We start from the raw sequence: 20,566 nt of genomic DNA, 5'->3' as shown, positions 1-20,566 counted from the left end.
TGAGTCTAGAATTATGAAAATGCTTGCACTGCTTAACCACACATATGAACTGTTTTCAGTATTGGTATAATTGTAATGTTAGAGAGCAGAGTGAAGAGAGAATTTTTGAACATAAGAAAAAGGAAATAATTGGAGGATGGAGAATATTATGTAAAAGGGAGCTTCATAATTTGTGTTCATCACTTAATTTTTAAACCCATCAGTTGGGTAAGCTAAGCATTACTCTTAATCAGCTGTCAGTATTTATACCATGAAAGATATGTGGTCTTGTTTTTGCTTGCAGTTCACATGATACATGTATTCTGTTGCCTACCCATGTTACATTCTTTATTCTTATGTCAGTTTTATGTTTTTGGGTTGTCTGTGATGCTGAATCTTCATAATCTGATTGCATAATTCAAATATTTCAGGTGAGCAGAATGGCTACAATATTCCTGAAATGGTATCATGTCCAAACCTTCCATATTGGTTGTCTGATGATGGGGCCCAATCTCTCCGTGAGATGAAAGATGATCGTCAGCTGCCAGAACATGCCAAGCGTTTACTGTGTGACGCATATATGTGCATGTACCAGAGTCCTGATGTCATGATGTACAGATAGGAAGGTAATATGTAGCATTTAAAATCCACCTGAGTTTGTGATTTGTATGATATTTTGTATTTTAAATGAAAAATGGCTGTACATGAAGTGTTACTGTATATTTTGTGAAGGAAAGAGACTTGCAGTTTGATGTAGAAATAAAGTTCTTTATTGACAGCAGCAAGAAGGATATCCAGATTTCTCAACTTCAGTGGCCAGTATGGAGCATTATGACTTCCAGTTCATTTCTGATATCAAAATGTACAGTACTGCCAATACTTACCCTTTAATGTATGGCACTTCACTGTTGAACACAACATTTTAATATTGTACAAGTGTTACTCTGTGCTATTACATTTTATTTAAAATGAACAGTGTGTTAAAATAACATAAAAATTTATAAAACCATTGTAGCAGCATATGATTCGAAGATAATTACATTTTCTAACAATGCAGCATGTTGTGAACCACTGTATTCATCAATCTATTGCTTTTACCAGCAGTATAGTTTTTATGACTGGACTTATTCTGGATGTTAGTTAATTTACATAAATTTGATAAGAATGGCCAGTTCACTATATACATGTATGCCCTTTGTATGTGTTGTGTACATGTGCGTGCACACGCACGTGCACACACACTAAATAGAAATCTTCATCAAGTAGAAATGCTGAGTGACTCCACACTGTCATGTCCAGTTGTTGCAGGTAATTTATGAACAGGAAGAAGTATTCTCCTGCAATATGTTGTGTGGACAACTTGTGTAGGTTCTGAAGGGACAATTTGTTCAGGTGTGCATTAATTGACTCAGTCCTTAGTAAAGAGAGGCTGTTGATTTGTGAGATTTGAGGTTCTTATGGCAGTTAAGATGTTGATTTTGGTCTTCTGAGTAATAATGCCATGTAGACTTGCAGGTAGATACCAACAACATTTCTGATGTGAAGATGAAGACGGTATGTTCCTCCAAAATGTTGGTGTTTACCTTCATCCCCACATAGCTTTACTGCCCAAAGAAACAACATTTGTGTTCACTGATGAAAGAAATAGGCATGGATGAATTATTTAAGGGAGGGTGAATGGGATTGGCAGTCCTCAGTGTGAGTGTTGGAAGTAACATGATTTTCATCAGGAAAATAAAACAATTATGTTATGTCTGTGGAGTCCCTGGTGAAAACGTTATTTATTGGTCTTTGTTAGTTATCTGATTTGTTAAGCTAAGTTAGGATATTTATATATCAGGTCAATATTTTAATTAAATTTAAAAACATTCCATGCATAATACCATGGGGATAAAAGTCATACCCTCATTTTAAAGTCATGTTTCCAAGTAAGTATTGCAAAATGTACCTGTTAGCTTCACCAGGCCAGAGTTGAATAAATTTTCATGAAATTTTATAGTAGTTTAACTAAAATTTGTTTACACATTTAAATTTTCATCAGGTCAGACAAAAGCAATGGGTTATTTGCATAAAGACCTGCATGTGTTTCTTCATGCAGAATTGACTGGGTGAGGAGTTCCCAGCTGTTAAAGTGTACATACAAACTACTACTACTACTACTCTGTGGCACTACAGCCCTTTTGTAGGGCCTTGGCCTTCCCAACAAGTTTTATCCATTTTGATATATCCTCTAAATTCCATCTTCCTGATATCTTCCTCCACATCCAGTCACCTTATGCTCGATCTCCCAATTTATATCTTAAAGCTGTCGGACATTCTCAGCATTTCACTGCATTGCCATAACACAGTTAAAAAGTTTTATACAGAATGTAGAATGGAGGTATCTCCTTATTTCCCTACCAGATTTCACAGGCAGCTACTACTGAATTTAGTTTGGCTGCCACATTCTTTTACAGCAAAAAGAAGAACGCTGTATGAACCTATTATCATAAGCCTAATCATCATCTATTGTTTCTACAATCCTGTCTCTCCTTATAACTATGGAAAACTAAATTTAATCTGATTACTGTTTATAAACTTTAATATAATGAAATGTATACGTTCAACTCTCAAATCCGACATCTTTTAACAGGGTTCAGTATGTCCTATGACATGTATGAAATATTTTTGTGGGATATATACTCATAGTATTAGTGTATCCACTGTGTGTAAGACATTTGAGCATTCTGTTTTCTGTTAGTCATTCTTTAATTTTAGAGAAACCAAAGATTATTTACTTGATGCTCTACAGTGTTTCACCATGTGTTCATTTGTGTGCTATTCTAAATACTGTGTGTGAGTTTATTCCTCACCATAAACTTGGATTCATCAATTTTTACAATATTAGTTGGAATGATGGTTTTTCAGAAGTATGTAAAATTCTTGAACATACATCTCAGTAGGGCCAATGAGTTAATAATGGTGCAATTGGGGATTTCCAGAACCATATATGCTCTTTCTACTTGGAAACTCTCAGATCAAGATGTATGTAAATATAAGTGCTTTTTTAAGGACTGAATTTGTGTTCAAACAACTTGTCCTTCCTAAAAGAACAACAAACATTATGCCTGCTTCTGCTTCATGAGTCTATACACCTCCATTTATAATCATTGCTTTTATTGCAGTGTTGGACTAATTTCATATTGTTGTGAAGGGTAGGACACCAATAATGTTGGTGAAAGTTGTGAGTTGCAAAACGATTTCCTGATGATTTCACTAGTGCTGCTGTTTGGTACTGTTTGTGTTTGACCTTGCAATGTGATGAAGTAGGTGGACTTAAAAAGTGTACAAATGTTTTCAGTGAATTCTATACATTGTATAATGTGAAAAATGATGAAAAGCTAATTGTGTTATCTCACCACTTCCAGTCACTGAAAGTTATTCATGTGTTCAGTGTAAGAGTGGTTGCTTTGTCTTACAACTCTGTGAAGGAAATGTGGTAGTCTTATAGAGCTCTGTGGGAATATTTCAGCTGAGCTTGATATGATGCTTCAAGACCTAATGCAGAAATAACAAACATCGAGATACAGAAGAAATCTTTCGAAGGTATGATCTTTCATTACAAATTTGAATTTGTTACTGGCCACTCTGCAGGTACTGCAAAATATAATGAATTTTTGCTTGTTTCATATGAGTAAAATAATGTCTAGAATACAGTTTAACTAATTTATTTTGGAAGGTTTTGTAATACTTCAGTGAAATGATTTGAGTGAATCCAATTTACACATTCATAAAATAAAAGAACTTTGGGACCCAAATGTATTTTGGTAAACAAGAAACAGCTTGAATGCACATATGTTAAAGATATGAGTATCCTTTAATGATTATCACATAATAAGAAAAGGGAATTATTTATTACTTACACCCATTTGCATTTGTAACATAGGTTGTCCATTATTTGTTATAATATTCAGTCATGTAATGCAACACCACACAAGACAAAGAATTTGTATGTGTTATGTATTCTTTGCACAATATGCATAGGCTGATCATGTCTATCCATGATGTTTCAACTCAAAAATCACTGAATGGATTCTGATATGGACATTATGCTAATGGAAGCAACCCCAAACTCATACCATTTATGTGGGATTTGACGTTTTTATGGTGGTGAGCATGATCTGAGTTTTGGCATCATGTAGACTCATAACCTTCAGCCCTGAAGATGAAAATAGTGTTTGTTCAAAATGTTTGCAACTGCCGAAAAGCCTATATGGTGTCAAAACCTAGATCACCAACTGATTTTTTGTTTTAAAAATGTAGGCAAAAGGTTGTTCAAAACTTAAAAATGGCCCTGTTGGAGAGAGAACCCTTGAGAAATTTTATTTGGAAAATTTGGCACGAGGGTACCCAAAAAATATGCAGTGGTTCATATTAGAAACTTTTTTTAAGAAAATGTTACCTTTCAAGAGCCAAACTTGGGAGAATGATTTTTATTTTAAAAATTAGGCAAAAGTGACCAAAACGCTTACACAACATGTAAAAAATATATATACTGGTAATAGCTGAACAAGCACTGCTAGCAAACTAACACTAATGCTTTTAATGCTCCATTTCAGTGCATATTTTAACTAGTACAGATTCCAAGCATGATAAATTTGTCAGATATAACTTCAGAGTTTTGCACCATCACCATACTTATAATTCTTGTTGTGAAGGTACATTTGTATTTATCATTGTCAAAGCAAAAAATAAAATGTAGGTTTTGTAAGTCTGCCATGTTATTTTGTACTGTGCAGAAAATCACTTTAACAAAAGCTGCACATTTTTTAAGACCTGTAATCAGACAAAATTTTAGGATCCTCATTAATTGCTGTATTAATGTAACCTCGTAACTTTGTGTGGCTGCAATTTTGGTATTATGTATGGCGAAAATTTTTAAAAAGTACAAAGATCTGGCGTACTGGCATTATGTACATACATTTTTATGAAAATAATTCAGTTGGTTCAAAAGTGATAGTTTAATAAATGTGGACATGATACCACAGTCCTCTTTGTGGAAAGAAGAAACCATCCAATTAGCCTTAGGGTGTCCCTAAATTATTTTTAGAAGCACTAAACTGCAAGTTGGAAAGTGGAAGAGAAGAGTGTGTTGAAAGGAAGGAATGTTTATGAATTTAAATACTCTCTCTCGAAAGTGTATGTGTTAAGAAACTGAGCAAAGGTTCTCTAAATTGGATAACTCAGATTTGTGATTGTCATGTTAAACATTATTTAGAGAAGCAGAAAATTACAAGAAATGTCATGGTCCTGTAATCCTTTTAATAGCCGTGCAGGGTGCTCAAAAGTTTATAAGAGAAATTTATCTGTCAAGTTATGAGTCGCAGAAAAAGGGGAAAAAATATTCTCACGTTTTCCATAAAGAATGAAATTTGAGTTGATAATATTGGCACACAATGTTAATAAATATGTTGAAATGCATTTTACCTTCTTACACAATAAAGTAAAACTAATAACATGTTTATCCCAAAAGAAGATTATTATGTTTCCAGTATCATTATCTATAGGGTGCTTACATTTGTTGCATGCAAACTTCGTTTTTTATAATGAATGGGAAACAAATACTTAAATTCATATTCCTTTCATTTCCTGCTGCATTACAGTGTTTACTGCCATCCTTTCTGTAGCATTGTATAGTGCTTCACACCCAATTTTTCTTGTGATTAGACATGTAAAATCCCAGTAGAGATAAACATTTCATTTGGTGCTGTTTAAGGAAAGTAGATACAATAAATATAACTTCTTTATTAGTTGAAAATTAAACATCACAAATTAATGAACTGTCAAAGATAGAACAGGTTTAATACTAGAATCTTAAATAATATTGAAATGCAAGCATGAAAATAACACATTTCAGGAAATAAAAGCTTTATACATTGTATTTATAAAAGACTATTTTGAAAGCACAGTTAATTTTTGAAAATACAAGTCAAATGCAAAATGAAATCCTCTCATTACTAATATTTAATCACTTTGACACACATTATAAGAACAGAAAATATATGTAAATAATGCCCTTCTAAACAATGTGACATCGTCAGAGTGTGCACAAACATGAAAAATTAATGTTAGGTAGTATTAAAATGCCACATGCCTGAACTGAATCCTGGCTGTGTGATGACTACTTTTTACAGACTTGGACTTAAAGTTATATATATATATATAAGGTAATTTTTACTTATAAATCCTAACTTTCATATGAAAAAAAAAGTATTGATATTTTGACATACAGTAATATGCATCTACTATAAACAATGTTAATAGTTATACTTGCACAATCAGTGAGATCTAATTTTCATATAGTAGTGTATAATAAAAGAAAATATTATAGAGGATTGTTATTAATATTTACAACTCTAAGAGACTACCACTAAGATTATCATTTTGTTAATATTAAAATACTAACTGCAGCTAAGTGTACATATATTGCAATATTGTTGGGTACAAGATAAAACCTCAGAATTAAATTTTACAATACAGGCCTCATTTTGGATGGTTTAATTATATATAGAAACATCAGAGTTTTGTGATGTTATCTCAAATAAGTATTAAATAAACACAAAATATGTTGTAACTGTTATGCATGCTTCATGGAAATGATGACATACCACTGTAAACACTCTGGGTAGAATAGTGTTAAATATATATCATTTGAAGCACAGTTCCATGATACTAAAATACAGATAAGCTTTAGAGTTGCCCAGTGTTGGGGCTTGAGGCTGGTTTGTGTGCCTAGATTCAGTCAACTGTGATCAACCTCTGACACTATTTTATGACATTACATTTAGTGGTTTGTGACAAATGTCGGGGTGTTCAGTGATTGTTCTGGGTGAAGGAGTAGAGGCCGTTAAAACAGTCCCCATGGATGGTCAGGCAGGAACCCCACTGAAACCAGCAGATGGGTTCCCTCTTCACGCTGAAACTACTGCAGCCTTGACATATTTGTCAAACCTGAATCTATGACCCTTTAGCACTTTCTTGAGGGTACTTAACATCACCATCAATGCACAATGCTACTATCAAACAGAGACCTTACTGCTATTGAGAAAGTGTCCCGGCATGGTAACAAGGGGTGTCATGATAGATGACACTGCCTAGTGGCCTGCACTGTCCAGAATACAACGTGCTTCATGTGTTGGAAGGTACTGGACCTATTACTACATAGCTTCCAGCACTCAAGGGCTGTTGATTTTGGCCAGGCAAAGACATCAAGGCTACAGTGGTTCTAGCAACAGCCTAGGGTGTTCATAGAGGGGATCCACTGGCTGGTGCATCAATATCAATGCCTGTGTGTATGGGGACAGTTTCTAACAGCCTACACTCCTTTGCCCAGAATAATCATTGAACAAATTTCATTTAAACGACTATCATATCTTCAGCAAAATAATATGACAGTTAACTTTAAAAAGTTGCTCATTTATGTAATTCAATCTGTAAACCATACACTCATGTTCAGTTTATTTGAACATTAAGTTTTCATTCAAATGTTTTGAATGATCCTTTACATTAAACTGAATTATGTACATATTCTTAAGCTACTTTTTATTTCAAACTATATTTCAATGACAATTTGTATCATGGAACTGTCTTACAGTAAGATAAAATAAACAAAGTAGTCATTATATGAGCTTATTGCAGTTTCCTGTAATTGTGAATGGAAAGCTCAGCAAAATTTATGGATGTCTTGAAATTTCCCCCCCCCCCCCCCCCCCCCCAAATAACAGATATGTTATTCTAGAATTTTAAAAAAATTAACATCCTTCATGAGCCATATGGAGATAAAATTAGTCACATTAAATTTTTAAAAACATCTGATATATATATATATATATGTTGAAATTATACAAAAATCTATATATTTAACGATGAAACTGTACAACTGAAATGTTGGCTATAGACGTGATGGAGCAAAATGTAAGGTAGTAATAACTAACCACGAGTCTTCAGCAATGTGCAAAATGGCAAAAAACACCTTTTTTCAGACTATAAGACACTCCAAACTACAGTGTACCCCGGAAGTCACACAAGTTGAATGCTATGATTATACATATTAAATTATAATTACAACATATGTTAAAAAGTGTCCCCCCACCCTGTTGTAGGCATAATCTGTTGATCATTAGAAGATCCAGTTTCATGAACATGACTTAACAAGTTGAAAAATGTTGACTTATGTGGTAGAGTAGCATCAGGAAAGTGAACCTGATATGCCTGTTTAACTGCTTCATATGACTGTCTGAAATTAATTTTAAATAAACATGCTACACTGTTGAAAATGGCATGCCTGTTACACAAGCAACTGGCTAAAGCTCAACAGATATGAAGAAACAGCAACAAACCAGCTTATCAGAATGACAAGCATCCAATGTTGTCACTGGGCATGGAAAATTTAAATTTCCATCATACTAATAAAATTTGAACCTTTAAAATTCAGGTTACATGACTTTCAGGGCACAATGGATAAAATTTAAGACAAATATGTTTTAATTGTCAGTACATAATATGGCTTTATCTAGTCTTAAATCACTGATGGTACCACATTCTAAAATGTACAATACTGCCATGTAAAACATCTCTGACTATAAATTTTATGCGTTCTTTGCACAAATTGCATGAAATGAACACATGATCAGAAGTGTGTGTCTGTAGATTTAACCTTTTAAAGTGCAGTAGTAACTGTGTGTCCCACTTGCTTTAACAATCAGTAACTCTTCTTTTGTATTTATGGGTTTTGTTTCTCAAAACTGCTTACAGCTCAAAACATTGGTGTATGTTGAAAACATAAAGGGCATAACTCATTAAGGTCTACAAATTCTGAATTTTTAATGAAATATAAGGAAAAATACTTTCAGAAATGTGATTAGCTTTCCAACAACAGGTGTTGAACATTAATATGAATGAGGTTTGTAAGACTAAAAAATACATTTTGAACATATAATGCAGAGCAGCTTTGCACTTTTGTATAGGAAAACTAGTTGTAACATCAAAAGTAGAGCTGCTTTTCTAGCTTCAGTAACATTGTTTTTTATTCCCTTCTTCCCAGGTTCAAATATTAATGTTTCACACATTATAGCTACAGCTGTTTTCTGATGTTCCTGAAAAGAAAAGAAAAGAAAAAGCCTCCTGCTTATCACCAAATCACATTCTTAGTTGTATGAAGATCAAATGGTCTTTCAGCTACTTTGTTTCAATGTTCTTTTATATCACCTCAAGCTGTGTCTTGCAGTCCAAAAACATTCTACTGTAACATGATCAATATTTTGCAGTGATTGCTGGTCTACTTACAGATGTGTTTTAATAGGTCTCATCTTCATCTTCATCCATAGCAAAGTCACTACTGAATCCAGATTCCAGTGGATAGATAGGGCTGGTTAATATATAAAAAAACCCATTATATATTATCTGTCAGCAATTTATTATATTATCTGTACAAATAAACAAACATGAAATTAAATAATGTTACTACCCCAACTGGATAATCATCTGGGATGCTCCCAAAATTCTTGAGCTACTCCAAATGGCAGTAATTTTGAAATGAAATCATATAATTGTATATGATTTGCAATTTATACATGTCAAACATTTGAGGTCGTCGATGTGGTGAAGATATCAATTGTGGTCTTCTGAGTTGTGACATGTAGTTTTGTAGTGCTTCATAGAAACTTATCACCTCCATCTTCAGGACTGAAATGTGTCAGGATGAGGATGTGAGGCATTTAAATTGGAAGAAGAGTCAATAGGAATGGGGTGAAAAGATAGGTGGCCTTGAGAGTCTTGCATGTGCGACGACTCTCTCATATGGAGGCCATAATGAGAGCTGAGGAACAGTGGTAACTAGTAAAAAGAAAAGAATAAATCTACAGCAGTAAAGCTAAGAATGGTAAAAGGAGAGTGTGTGACAAAGGAAAAAGGGTCAGCAGACATGGTCAATGGGAAAGACAATATAAATGAAGAGGCAGCAGCCAATGCAGATGGAGACCATTAAAAGGGGAGTTTTCTAAGAAGGTTCTACAGGGGACATTTCATGTAAGACCCTTATCAAGACTGTGGGCAGAGGAAGTGAGCGGAAGCATGTGTTGTGCGTTTTGTGACAGCCTGCCTTTAATCCTCCTTTTACACCACTCTTTATCACTGGTTTCCCTCAGGCCATTCATTGTTCACCATAGTGCACTTGCTTATTAGGGCCCCTGTGCAAGATACATTTCTCTGTGGAAGGTACAGAATGTGCCATGGTGGTTAAATATAGATTTAAATGGCATATATGAGCCATCTGAATAAGATGAAGGAAAATGTTAGGTATTCTTCACACTAATGGGGTTTGAACTGAAAAGGTTTTTCCTGTAAAGTATATGACTCAAATCTGTTTAATATATAAATAGGGGTTATGTTTAAAAAAGATTGTAACTCCATGCTTCTTATATTATTTCATACTTACTTAATAGCTCTGCAAGTGAAAAATACTATACGTTTCATCTTCTTATTATAAAAGAAATAATTAAAGGACCAAAGGCACCCATCTTCACCAAATGGATCTGATGCAAGATCAGGATTGTAACTGAAAACAAGGATTCACCATTAGTTACAAGTTTCAACACATTCTACAGATATATTGTTTTCTGTGATTTTGCTTCACACTAGTTTTGGATATTCATTTATTAAAGATACTACTGTAAAGTAAAGTAAGTAAAGTTTGTCCCACTATACGCCATGTAGGCGTTTGGGGGGAGTGGAGGTATAGCTCCTCTCTTCCTTGACCTCGGCACTAGATGGGGGTGAGTGGTCAGCATCACGCCCCGGCCGGCTTTACCCCCGGGAAAGGACCCCGGTACCCATTGGATAGGAGGCTGGGTGGGCCCCAGAGCCGGTCTGGACGCAGAGGCTAGAGGAAAAATCCTATGCCCCCGTCGGGGATCGTCCAGCCCGTAGCTAGTCACTATACTGACTGAGCTATCCCGGCTCATAAAGATACTACTGTTGACAGAGTTAATAAATAGTACAGACAGTAAACTCCGTATAGGTTTCTCTTTGTTTTTTGTTAAAAATAAACCAAAATGAAAACAGTGTTTCAAATGAGTTACAGGTATTAAACAGATGTATATTTTGTCAAGTACCTATCTTTTTAATGTAATTTCTGAGAAAGTGGAACATGAGACTCATACTTAATTTAAACTTGTCAACTTTAGTACTCCAACACAACATTTCATCAAAGTCTATTAAATAGTTCTAGAGATGAAACCTGACTAGACAGGCATGACCTTCAGTTTTCTTGTTGTGCAGACTGTCATATGACCCACAACAATATACTCACCTATAGATGTCACAATCATTCATAGAGATTTCATCATCAACAGCAGCCCAGAGTTGGGCTCGCATTGCACGATACTGTTCACCAGCTGTGGCACTCAAGTTGCTGTCCACAGTGTTCATCACCCACTGTTGAACATCATCAACTTTCAATGTCTCCACTTTAAAAATTCTAAGAATGATGAATTTTGGTTAAGTATTATTCTATGATTTTTCTGGAGCCAATGTGATTACCCAGTTAATTTAAAAATGCTTCTCTAATACTGGAATTGATACACAACATAACAAAAGTAGCTTTATTTCTTTTACCTCTTTTTTTATCCAGTCTCTTCTAAACCAGATTTACAAAAGTAACTGACATAAACATGGTAATTCTGTGTATTGTCCATTGTCTAACCGAGTAGGAATCTTCCTTCCGTTACGTAACGGAAACATCCAGTTTCCAAAATAGTGTTTGAAAAAAGCTTATGATTTAACAACATTTATATTTAGTAGTAAATGGATTTATAAAGGGTCAAGCAATTCCTTTAGACCTTCAGGAATAAGGCTTTTATTTTCATTATGTAGCATTGTAGCTTTAAGTTATTGGTATTAATTCATACAAAGATATGTCCTTTGAACAAGACTTTTTCAGCACTGCTAGGTAAAAACTGTACTACCATTTCTTCAATCAGCATTGTGATTCCTCAAACCACTATGTAACTGTATGCCAATAGATCAATACATGGTACAGTCAAAATCATGAACTTTTGCAATACCACCAAATGACAGCTATTTTGTCTTCACATCTGGGCATATTCAGATACGTAGGGAAGGCATAGGCAAAGATATGTTACGATGCCTACACTCAGTATACAGACAGTGAGAAAGACACCAAGGCATACTTGGTCTGGTGAATTTTATTTTCAGATCTTGGAATACCAGCATGTCAATATGAAAAGTGAGTGAACATTGAATTTTGTGTATGACTGGACAAGACATTTTCATAATCATCAGGGAAGCCTAAAGGAAGAAAGTAAGGAGCCACGCTACAGTGTTCAAATGATATGTGTTTCAAAGATGACTGACAATAACTGAATGAAGACCCAAAATGAGACAATTGTTACTGTTCCAGATATCATTCAACAGGTACACCAAATCTGCCTTGTTATAAAGAACTTTCAAATACACTGTTATGAATGTAAAATACTTATCTGCCATCTTTAAGAATCAAGTACTTTTAATGCAAAAAAAAAAAATTCTCATTAAATTGAAGTAAACTACTTCAATTTCTTTTGTGCACTGTAAAAATATCGCATATGCTCTACTCTCTTTTATGTATGTGGATTTTAGTTCTGAGTTCAAGTTCTACTAGTACGCATACTTTCCGAGGCCAAAAGTGATTCATGGATAAAATGGTACGGGAAACACCATACTAGGGTATACTCATTGACACAAATATAATTGCAAATGCATGCACTATATTTTCAATCTTGCATATAATTAATATAGTGGTTGTGTACATGTTTACAATTCAGCATTATGCTGCAAAATTACACTAACCTGTGGTAAATCCTTGTTTAGAAGTCAGGTTGTGTGGAAATACAATGTTATTAAATCCCTCCCAACCATCACACCAAAATGCTAAAGTATGTTAATAACAACAGTATGCTTCTGTTATGTTATATATTTAATATTTAGTTTCCAGTTTTAGTGATCTAGTGGTGCACTACAAATCAGAATGGAGCATTCACCACTGATAACCTCCTCTGGTGATAATGGCAGCTGTTTGAGCTGAAGGATTTTTTTTGACAGTCGTATGAATAACATATACCTACATATATAGAAGGATGGAAAAAGTAATAACATTATTTTAAGACAGAGTTATTTTAACCAAAGCTTCTCATACCTGCAGACTGGGCTCTTTACTGAACTCATGACTTTTTGCATCAGAAAAGTCATAGTCAGGGTGAAATGCTGCATTAAGTGTGGCAATGAGGTAGAATAATGTCTTGCGGCTGATGGTGTCACACAGCGGGCCATCCTCATCACCAGAAATACTCCTACTATAAGCAAATGAAACTACATAAACTGGATACAAGGGAAAGGTTGACAGAACATACATATGTGACTGCCAGGACACTTGCAATGAACTCTCAGTGCAAACCAGACTGATGTAAGGTGTTAGTCATTATAATGACACCAACTACAGGGATAAGCAAAGTTCTTTTATATCTCTCTGTAACATAAACAAAAATGAAAGATGAATTCTGTACCCCTCGTCATGACTTTGTCTAAAGAAGAGTTCACTCATCACTCTCACTGTATAGTGTACGAGTAGTTCACTTACATAGAACATTATACTTAAGGCCAATGCTTTCCAAATGTTTTCAGTTTGTGAAGCACCTGGACATCAAGATGCTCTTGGCATAACACCAAGAAAATTAGATATCTTATGCCACCATACTAAGCCAGAACAATTTTACTTGAAGAAAACATGACTTCATATTATATTATAGTCTGTACATCTCAGATGATGATAACCAATTACCGGTAATAATAATTAATTAAATTCTTTATTATTAGTGCCAATGACAGATACAGATATTTCATGAAACCAGGTGACTATCATGAGGTCTTGCTAGGTAAGATACTGTACTTTGATGTAGTTACAGGCTAATAGCAGATTAAAAGAACGGGTGCACAAAAGGTCAGTGTACAATTGTAGTGCAAGGGTCGGTTTGGCATCCACCCCATTTACATTTTTTCATTCACGTGGTAATTACTGAACTACAATGAAATGTACTGAACAGTTTGTTACAGAAGTTTCTGTTTCAATGACAACTGCCACTTAGGTGAAAAACAGTTGGACAGATGGCTTTTATGTATGAGATAAGAAAAATGTAAAACAGACAATTCAGTTCATTAACTATGTTTTTCTGTGAAGTGGGGAAAAGACCAACAACTTCAATGGTGGAACACTCCATCCAGCTTGTGAATTGTGGAAACAGTGTGTAAAGGCACAGAAATTCTGTGTACTCAGTTTAAAAAATTTACATCACAATCCAAGACTGTGATACGCAAACTGAAGTGGGAATTTTCTTTCTTCTGGCTTTAGAAGGCATCCAAAATACAGTCTTTATAACTAATACTGATGATTTAAATAAGATTTATATATAAATTCCATGGGTGAAGAAAGGAGACTGACTGTGAAGAGGATGTGTAAGGCAGCACAGACTTAAGAAAGTTTCAGTAACCAGCTAACAAGTTAGCTGGTGTGTGCAATATAACAAATTCCTTGGGTTCACCAGAATTTGACCTCTGTGAATAGTATCTGTGATGTTAAGAGTTGTGTGAAGTCATTAGCCTTTGCAAGGCAAGTTTGCCTGGTTGGATATTGATTTCATCACTAATGATTCCCCACACTGTGCAGCTGACTGCGATTCCTCAATGTCCACAGAAATGTGTGTAAGCCTTCATTTTAATTTCCCATTCTTGTTGCCCAATTTTAACCAATATAGTGTGTAGGCTATGGGCCTGGATGACCAAGATTTTTGTCTTTACCACAGTATCCAGACTGGCTCTGAGGTGACCTCATATCGAACAGGCACCAGGGTTCTTTCCTCATGAGGTATAACAGCCAGGGTGCAAAACTATCCACTCACCTCCATCTAGTACCAAGGTTAATGATATGTGGAGATATACATCCACTCCCCTATACATCTGCATGATGTGGTGCTTAGTTAAGCACCAGGAACAACTTTTCCTTTCTTAATGACAAATTTCAGTACAACTTCAATGTACTGTGTCATGGCACATGCGGTTAGTCACTGGCTTCTCACCACAGACACCTGCGGTCATTCCCTGGACAGTCCAAGAGGGATTTGTGGTGGACAAAGTGACACTGGAACAGGTTTCTCTCTGAGTACTTCGGTTTTCCATCAATATCATTCCACCAATACTCCATATTCACCAATGAATCATGTGGGGGATGGATAATGAGGCTGTTAGTTGTTGCAGTTCTATAGGAACAGTCTCTCACCATAATGAAAGAAAAATAAAATTTCATACAAATCGGCCACCTTTTCTTGAGTTGTTGGAGGTAATCAGACAGAGAAAGAACTGGTAAGCAAATGACAATTAATAAATATGGGCAAGAAGGGGGTCATTTATGCAGATGAGATATACATCCATACTGTCTCACAACTGAAGTCATGAGAATGGAAGCATTTATTGTCCAAATAGCAAAATAACAGAAAACATAACTGTTCATACAGTACAGCATGTCTTTTAATGAAACTGTAGCAACTACCTGTGTTAGACAGATATAAATGAAGCATGAAAGGACAACAACTTGTTGCCAACCATCCACTGAATCAATAATCTATTTTCACATCAAGACTGTCACTATTGACTCAAGTCAGCATGGTGTTTTAGTCCACATATAATTAAAAACATTCTACCTACAAGTTATGTAAGTTGATACCCAAGAAAGTTTATACATTTTCTTAGTATTTGTATGCCTACTTGTTTAGTTAAGCTTGAGACACACTTTAATTTATACCATCTGTAAATATGATGGTATTTTTTAATACTTCATAGCATGCCATTTTCATAGGAGAGAGGGGTGCATTTTCCAGTTCAATCAAGCAGTACTATGCAGCATTCAAGAAAGATAGGAAGGAAATCTACAAAGAAACATTCTGGTCTAGTTTTCAAATGACTGCTTCTTTTCTGTGCTTCACATGAGCTACAGAATCAGAAATCTTGTTTTTATCAAGTGTCAGTAACTGAAAATGTGACATAATCTTACACACACGAATACCGGGTTTTCTTCAAGTATATACCTGTACTGACACCTTCCAGGTGAAAGCCCCAAGGCTGTTTGTGGTGGTGATAATGCTTGAAGATCATGTGGTGTTACCCCTTGTTCAGAATTAAACCGTTTATAAAGCTGTTTATCATTACCAGCCATTTTACAGGAGTAGCTTTCAATTCTGAAATGATATTTCAGAGAAAAATTAAAGAAAAATGTCCATTCACTGTTGACCAGACCAGTTTAAAATTGCAAATTAAAACACCCTACCTTCCAAATATTTTACTGTCGCCTGTTTTTATAGAGAGTGCACTGTTAATAGCTTCAAAGCGTGTACTTTCCAAGAGCTTCATTCTCAAATATCGTATTTTTAATAAAGTAGTCAAATAATCAACGCTGTTTCTAGCTTTCACAGGACCACCAACTAATATTAATGGTCAATCAGCATAAGAATTAAAGCTTGTGTTAAGCCAAAAGTTGTTAACTTTGTCGAAAAACGTCGTGTCAAAATTAATAACTTATACTGCGTAAACGTGTTTGATAATTTATGGCTGAAAAGTTTCTGAACATTCTATTTGGATGTCGAAAAACCCCTTTTCGCCTTGAATGTACGAGGTTAAAAGAAGGAATCATTAGCGATATTTCTCTATACACTTCTCCTTCAATGGTGTCGATAGTGCACATTACAAACTAAGCCCGATATGCAAAAGTTCTTCCAACAATAACAAACAAGCGCTTAGGAGTTGGTGTTTATAAACACTGCGATCAGGCAAATAGCGTCCTAAACAAAATAGACCTTTCGACTTGAAGGTCGCTTACGAATCACTCTTCACAGTTCAGAAATATCGAACTTTCACAAGATACTTCAAGTGTAAATCAAAGATCACAATACTGCATAATAGCACACATAATTACACGTATTTATGGCAATTTACAAAGACTATAACAAAATTAAATATTTTGACAATGACAGAACTCCAATGGCTTCTTTTCGATGCAACTGTCTTTTTTTAGACATCGAGCTAATCGGCAGTATCACCAACTGCAATGTAAGATAACTGTTTACCTTCATCCAAGCTGCATGTTATTATAGTCGTAAAATTTTATGTGTGTCATTTATTTGAGCGAAAAATACATATGTTTAAGCATTTGTAACTTATTAAATGATTCTTAACTTCAGCTAAATACTTTCAGTGTAGGTTCATATATTTTAATATTTGTAGGGCACCTCCTGCCTGATCTTGCTGTTGGTAGTGTTTCTGACACCCATGTACGATGGAGCGTGGAAGGGGAGGGTCTACGGTTTTAGCGACATTTGCATAAAGGATTACTACATCTACCTAGCATGTAGGGCATGAAGTATAAGGGCTGCAAGGTGTGTGTGTGTGGGCAGGTTGCCAAGCTGAGAATAAAGTAAGTGAGCTGAGGTATTGTTATGAGTTGAAACTAAATGGGTTTTACAAAATGTGTTATAGGAAAAATACTAATTAATACCAGATTTAAAATTTGAAATTGCGTTATCTTAGCGTGTGTATTGTTTAAATTGACAATAATAGATTAGACTTTACTTGGAATCAGATATGCATATATTCAGGTACTTAGGTGGGCCGTAAGATATGGCCCTGAGTGTTCCACCAATCGAGTGAATACTGCTCAATAGTCTCACCGAACTAGCTGTAATTTGCAAATTGTCTGGTTACATTCTCAGTAACATAAAATGCATGTTTCTGGGGCATGAGAGTGTATCGTTAAAACAGTGGAAACAAGGGTTGAAATATCTGTCTGTTCTTATTTCCCAGAAATATCACTGGATAATTTAAAACACTGACCAAATAAATTTAAAATTTAATATATCTGTCTTCTGGGTTGTTGCGCAGTGTAGTCTGGTCGATGTTTACCAACGTTTCTGAGGTCATACTGCCTCCGTCATCAGGGTGGCAGTATGACCTCAGAAACATTGGTAAACATCGACCAGACTACACAGCGCAACAACCCAGAAGACAGAAATTTTCATACTCACCGCTGTGAAAACTATGTAATATTTACAGGCAGGATGGGTATTGGGAATTGGACTCTGCCTTGTAATTGAAAACTTTAAGCTGTAAAAGAAAATTGGCAACAAAGTAGCAGTATAACATTTCGATATTCTTTCATTTGCATTAGCTTCATGCTAATTTACCTGTCTTCTTTTCCAGGGATTTTAGTTCAACAATAACACCATAACAGACTACATGCAAGAATGGATTCGTGGCTGTTTCGGCCTCCGGTTCTGGTTGGGGAAAGAATTGTGTGGCTAGGTAGTGGAAGTGGTTTGCCACAGTGTGGCATGGTCCGCTGGATAGGCAAATTGCCAGAGATGGGTTCTGACTGGACCGTTGGTATTGAGTTGGTTGGTATAATGTACACTTATAATTCATTCATATTGTTGAGGCAGCTACAGGACCAGATAATACACACACATTTTCTCCTATGGATGTCTACCAAGCTTTGAATAGTTTTTCATTGGCTTATTTTTAATGAAAAAAATTCTAATCATTGGTTGAGATCTTATCTGTTATGTAAATTATCTGTTAAATTTATTCTCATTATACTTTTATCCTTGTGTCCCCCAACTGCTAGTTAAATGTATAGCTGCAACATGATGTTGTTTCACCTCATTTTGGTCCACAAGTCACACAGTACTTGAATTAATGCTATGGAAATTATTGGCTTAGTCATAGAGGTCTGCTTGCCTGACTACCCAGATCACCAGACTTGACACCTCTTGATTTCTGTTTGTGAAAATACATGAAGGGCTTATTGTTTCTGGAGAGATCATTGATATGAGATGAACTCATACAATGGATGGTTCTGCTGTCATAATCTGCGAAGCATTGTGTATTTGTACGAGATATCAAGCTTTTTACAGTATGGCAGAGAAAAATGTTTTCACCGTGAAGAAGACAACCTTCTGGGACATTGTGCCATATAGTCTTCTAGAAGTACGCTGATATTTCAGAAGTGCTTTATTCCTCCATCAGAGTGATGAATAACTATCTTTGTACTTGCCACTGTGAGAAGCTGAAATCTCTCAATTCTCTGGCCAGGTCCAGTTTCTGAATAGATTAGTCAGTTATTTTTAAATTTTATAATGTTCACAGTTTTGAGTCTCGGAGCTTCGGAATCAGATTTCCCTTCATAAAAATGCACAGGGTTTTGTGAAATTGTTCTCCTTCCCCCCCCCCCCCAACCAGTCACTGCTTTCTTTATTGCCTTCCACAGGCCTAAGACCATGTGAACCCTAAACTGCTTGATTACTGAGATTTTATTATTTTCATTTTACCTTCAGCTTGTTAAATATTATAAGCAATCACATGATTTTTTAGCACTGCATGATGTCAATTGAGGAATAAAGAAATTTACTCAGGTGGACAGTGAATTACATTCAGTTGCATGCTTCTTAATTCCATTGTATGTACATTGGACTAAAATGCATTGCCTGTGGTTTTCTTCTCAGGATAATCCTTTGCCATATGGAGGTGTAGATGGTACTTGGGGGAGCAGACATCTCTTCACATGTGAACCTAAACATGGCCTTCTTGTTCCAATCAAAAAAACCATCAAGGAGTGTGACTTGTACCAGTGGTCAAAAGAGAACATAGGTAAGATGGCCATTCAGCTTTGGCTAATTATTCTTAGTTATGTGTTCTATATTATATATATGTATGACTACACTTAGCATGTGAAATTGTTTGGTAGGTCTGCTAATTTGCAGCAGTCCCTGCTGCATTATACTGGAATATTTGTTACTTGTACGAGGTGTGATTGGAAAGTTTCAAGACTGTGTCAATAGAGGGCGAACCGGATGTAGTACGAGCTTCTGCCGCTAGGGGGTGCAGCCTACATTCATAGTGAATCAGTGTGCCAGCCGGCATCATCGAATTAGCATTTGTTTCTTAGTTACGGGCGTTTTGGTAGTGCATTACACCGACCCTCCTGCGATTTCGGAATGGCGTGTGCATTAAATTTTGCCAAAGACTCGCCAAAACGGCTACGGAAACCTATGAAATGCTAAAGCAAGCATTTGGGGAGTCCGCAATGGGTCGTGCACAAACTTTTGTGTGGCATTCACGTTTTAAAAATGGCCGAACCTCTGTCGATGATGACGAGCGTTCTGGACGACCATCTTCGAGCACAACGCCCGAAAATGTTACGAAGATTCGGCAGGCCATTCACGAAGATCGACGTCATACCTTCAACGACTTGTGCGACATTGTTGGGATAGGCTATGGGACCTGTCAGCTGATTCTAAAGGAAGAACTCCACATGCGACGCATCATGACAACGCGCCAGCGCACACCGCCCTCAAAGTTCGGCAGTTTTTGGCCTCAAACACCATGGCCGTCATCCCGCACCCCCCTTAGCTCCGTGTGATTTCTTCCTCTTCCCAAAGATGAAAATTCAGCTAAA

General features: G+C 35.8%; 3 protein-coding genes across 13 annotated transcripts in view; 2 read left to right on the top strand and 1 right to left on the bottom strand.

Annotated features, from left to right (window-relative positions):
- Positions 1 to 9,489, top strand: part of CYLD (ubiquitin carboxyl-terminal hydrolase CYLD) — a 32,122-nt gene extending 22,633 nt beyond the window's left edge. For 5 of the 6 annotated variants that reach the window (XM_087355243.1, XM_022072007.2, XM_087355238.1 and 2 more), the window contains one exon: positions 411 to 9,489. In XM_087355243.1, the coding sequence (XP_087211369.1) occupies positions 411 to 601 (191 nt within the window). In that variant the 3' untranslated portion in view covers positions 602 to 9,489. The remainder of the gene's footprint in view (positions 1 to 410) is intronic. The other variant, XM_087355232.1, reaches the window with a different exon arrangement.
- On the bottom strand, positions 5,748 to 17,140 carry Maf1 (repressor of RNA polymerase III transcription Maf1). Of its 6 annotated transcripts, none has more exons than XR_002544277.2 (7): positions 16,388 to 17,140; positions 16,149 to 16,298; positions 13,211 to 13,367; positions 11,327 to 11,451; positions 10,454 to 10,573; positions 9,304 to 9,852; positions 5,748 to 9,113 (listed from the first exon to the last, which is right to left on the bottom strand). XR_002544277.2 is itself a non-coding variant. In XM_022072026.2 (7 exons), the coding sequence occupies exons 1-6, from the start codon at positions 16,468 to 16,470 to the stop codon at positions 9,313 to 9,315; spliced, it is 708 nt and encodes a 235-aa protein (XP_021927718.1). In that variant the 5' UTR covers positions 16,471 to 17,140; the 3' UTR covers positions 5,748 to 9,113; positions 9,304 to 9,312. The 6 variants fall into 6 exon arrangements, 5 of the variants coding, with proteins under 5 accessions (XP_021927718.1, XP_021927722.1, XP_021927720.1 ...); XM_022072026.2 differs by having other exon boundaries at positions 9,304 to 9,385; XM_022072030.2 differs by lacking the exon at positions 5,748 to 9,113 and having other exon boundaries at positions 9,139 to 10,224.
- Positions 17,141 to 17,370: 230 nt separating this feature from the next.
- The window catches only part of LOC110833674 (uncharacterized), a 42,541-nt gene continuing 39,345 nt past the window's right edge, over positions 17,371 to 20,566 (top strand). Inside the window, exons 1-3 of the mRNA XM_087355208.1 lie at positions 17,371 to 17,530; positions 18,313 to 18,506; positions 19,614 to 19,758. Coding sequence (XP_087211334.1) covers positions 18,357 to 18,506; positions 19,614 to 19,758 — 295 coding nt within the window. The 5' untranslated portion in view covers positions 17,371 to 17,530; positions 18,313 to 18,356. The remainder of the gene's footprint in view (positions 17,531 to 18,312; positions 18,507 to 19,613; positions 19,759 to 20,566) is intronic.

Source organism: Zootermopsis nevadensis, unplaced genomic scaffold (genome assembly GCF_977971745.1).
Source record: "Zootermopsis nevadensis isolate Lab colony 2312 unplaced genomic scaffold, Znev_1.0 Znev_ptg000002l, whole genome shotgun sequence".
Taxonomy (NCBI): domain Eukaryota; kingdom Metazoa; phylum Arthropoda; class Insecta; order Blattodea; family Termopsidae; genus Zootermopsis; species Zootermopsis nevadensis.
Note: the sequence above shows the minus strand (reverse complement) of the source record. Positions and strands in the feature narration are given on the sequence as shown.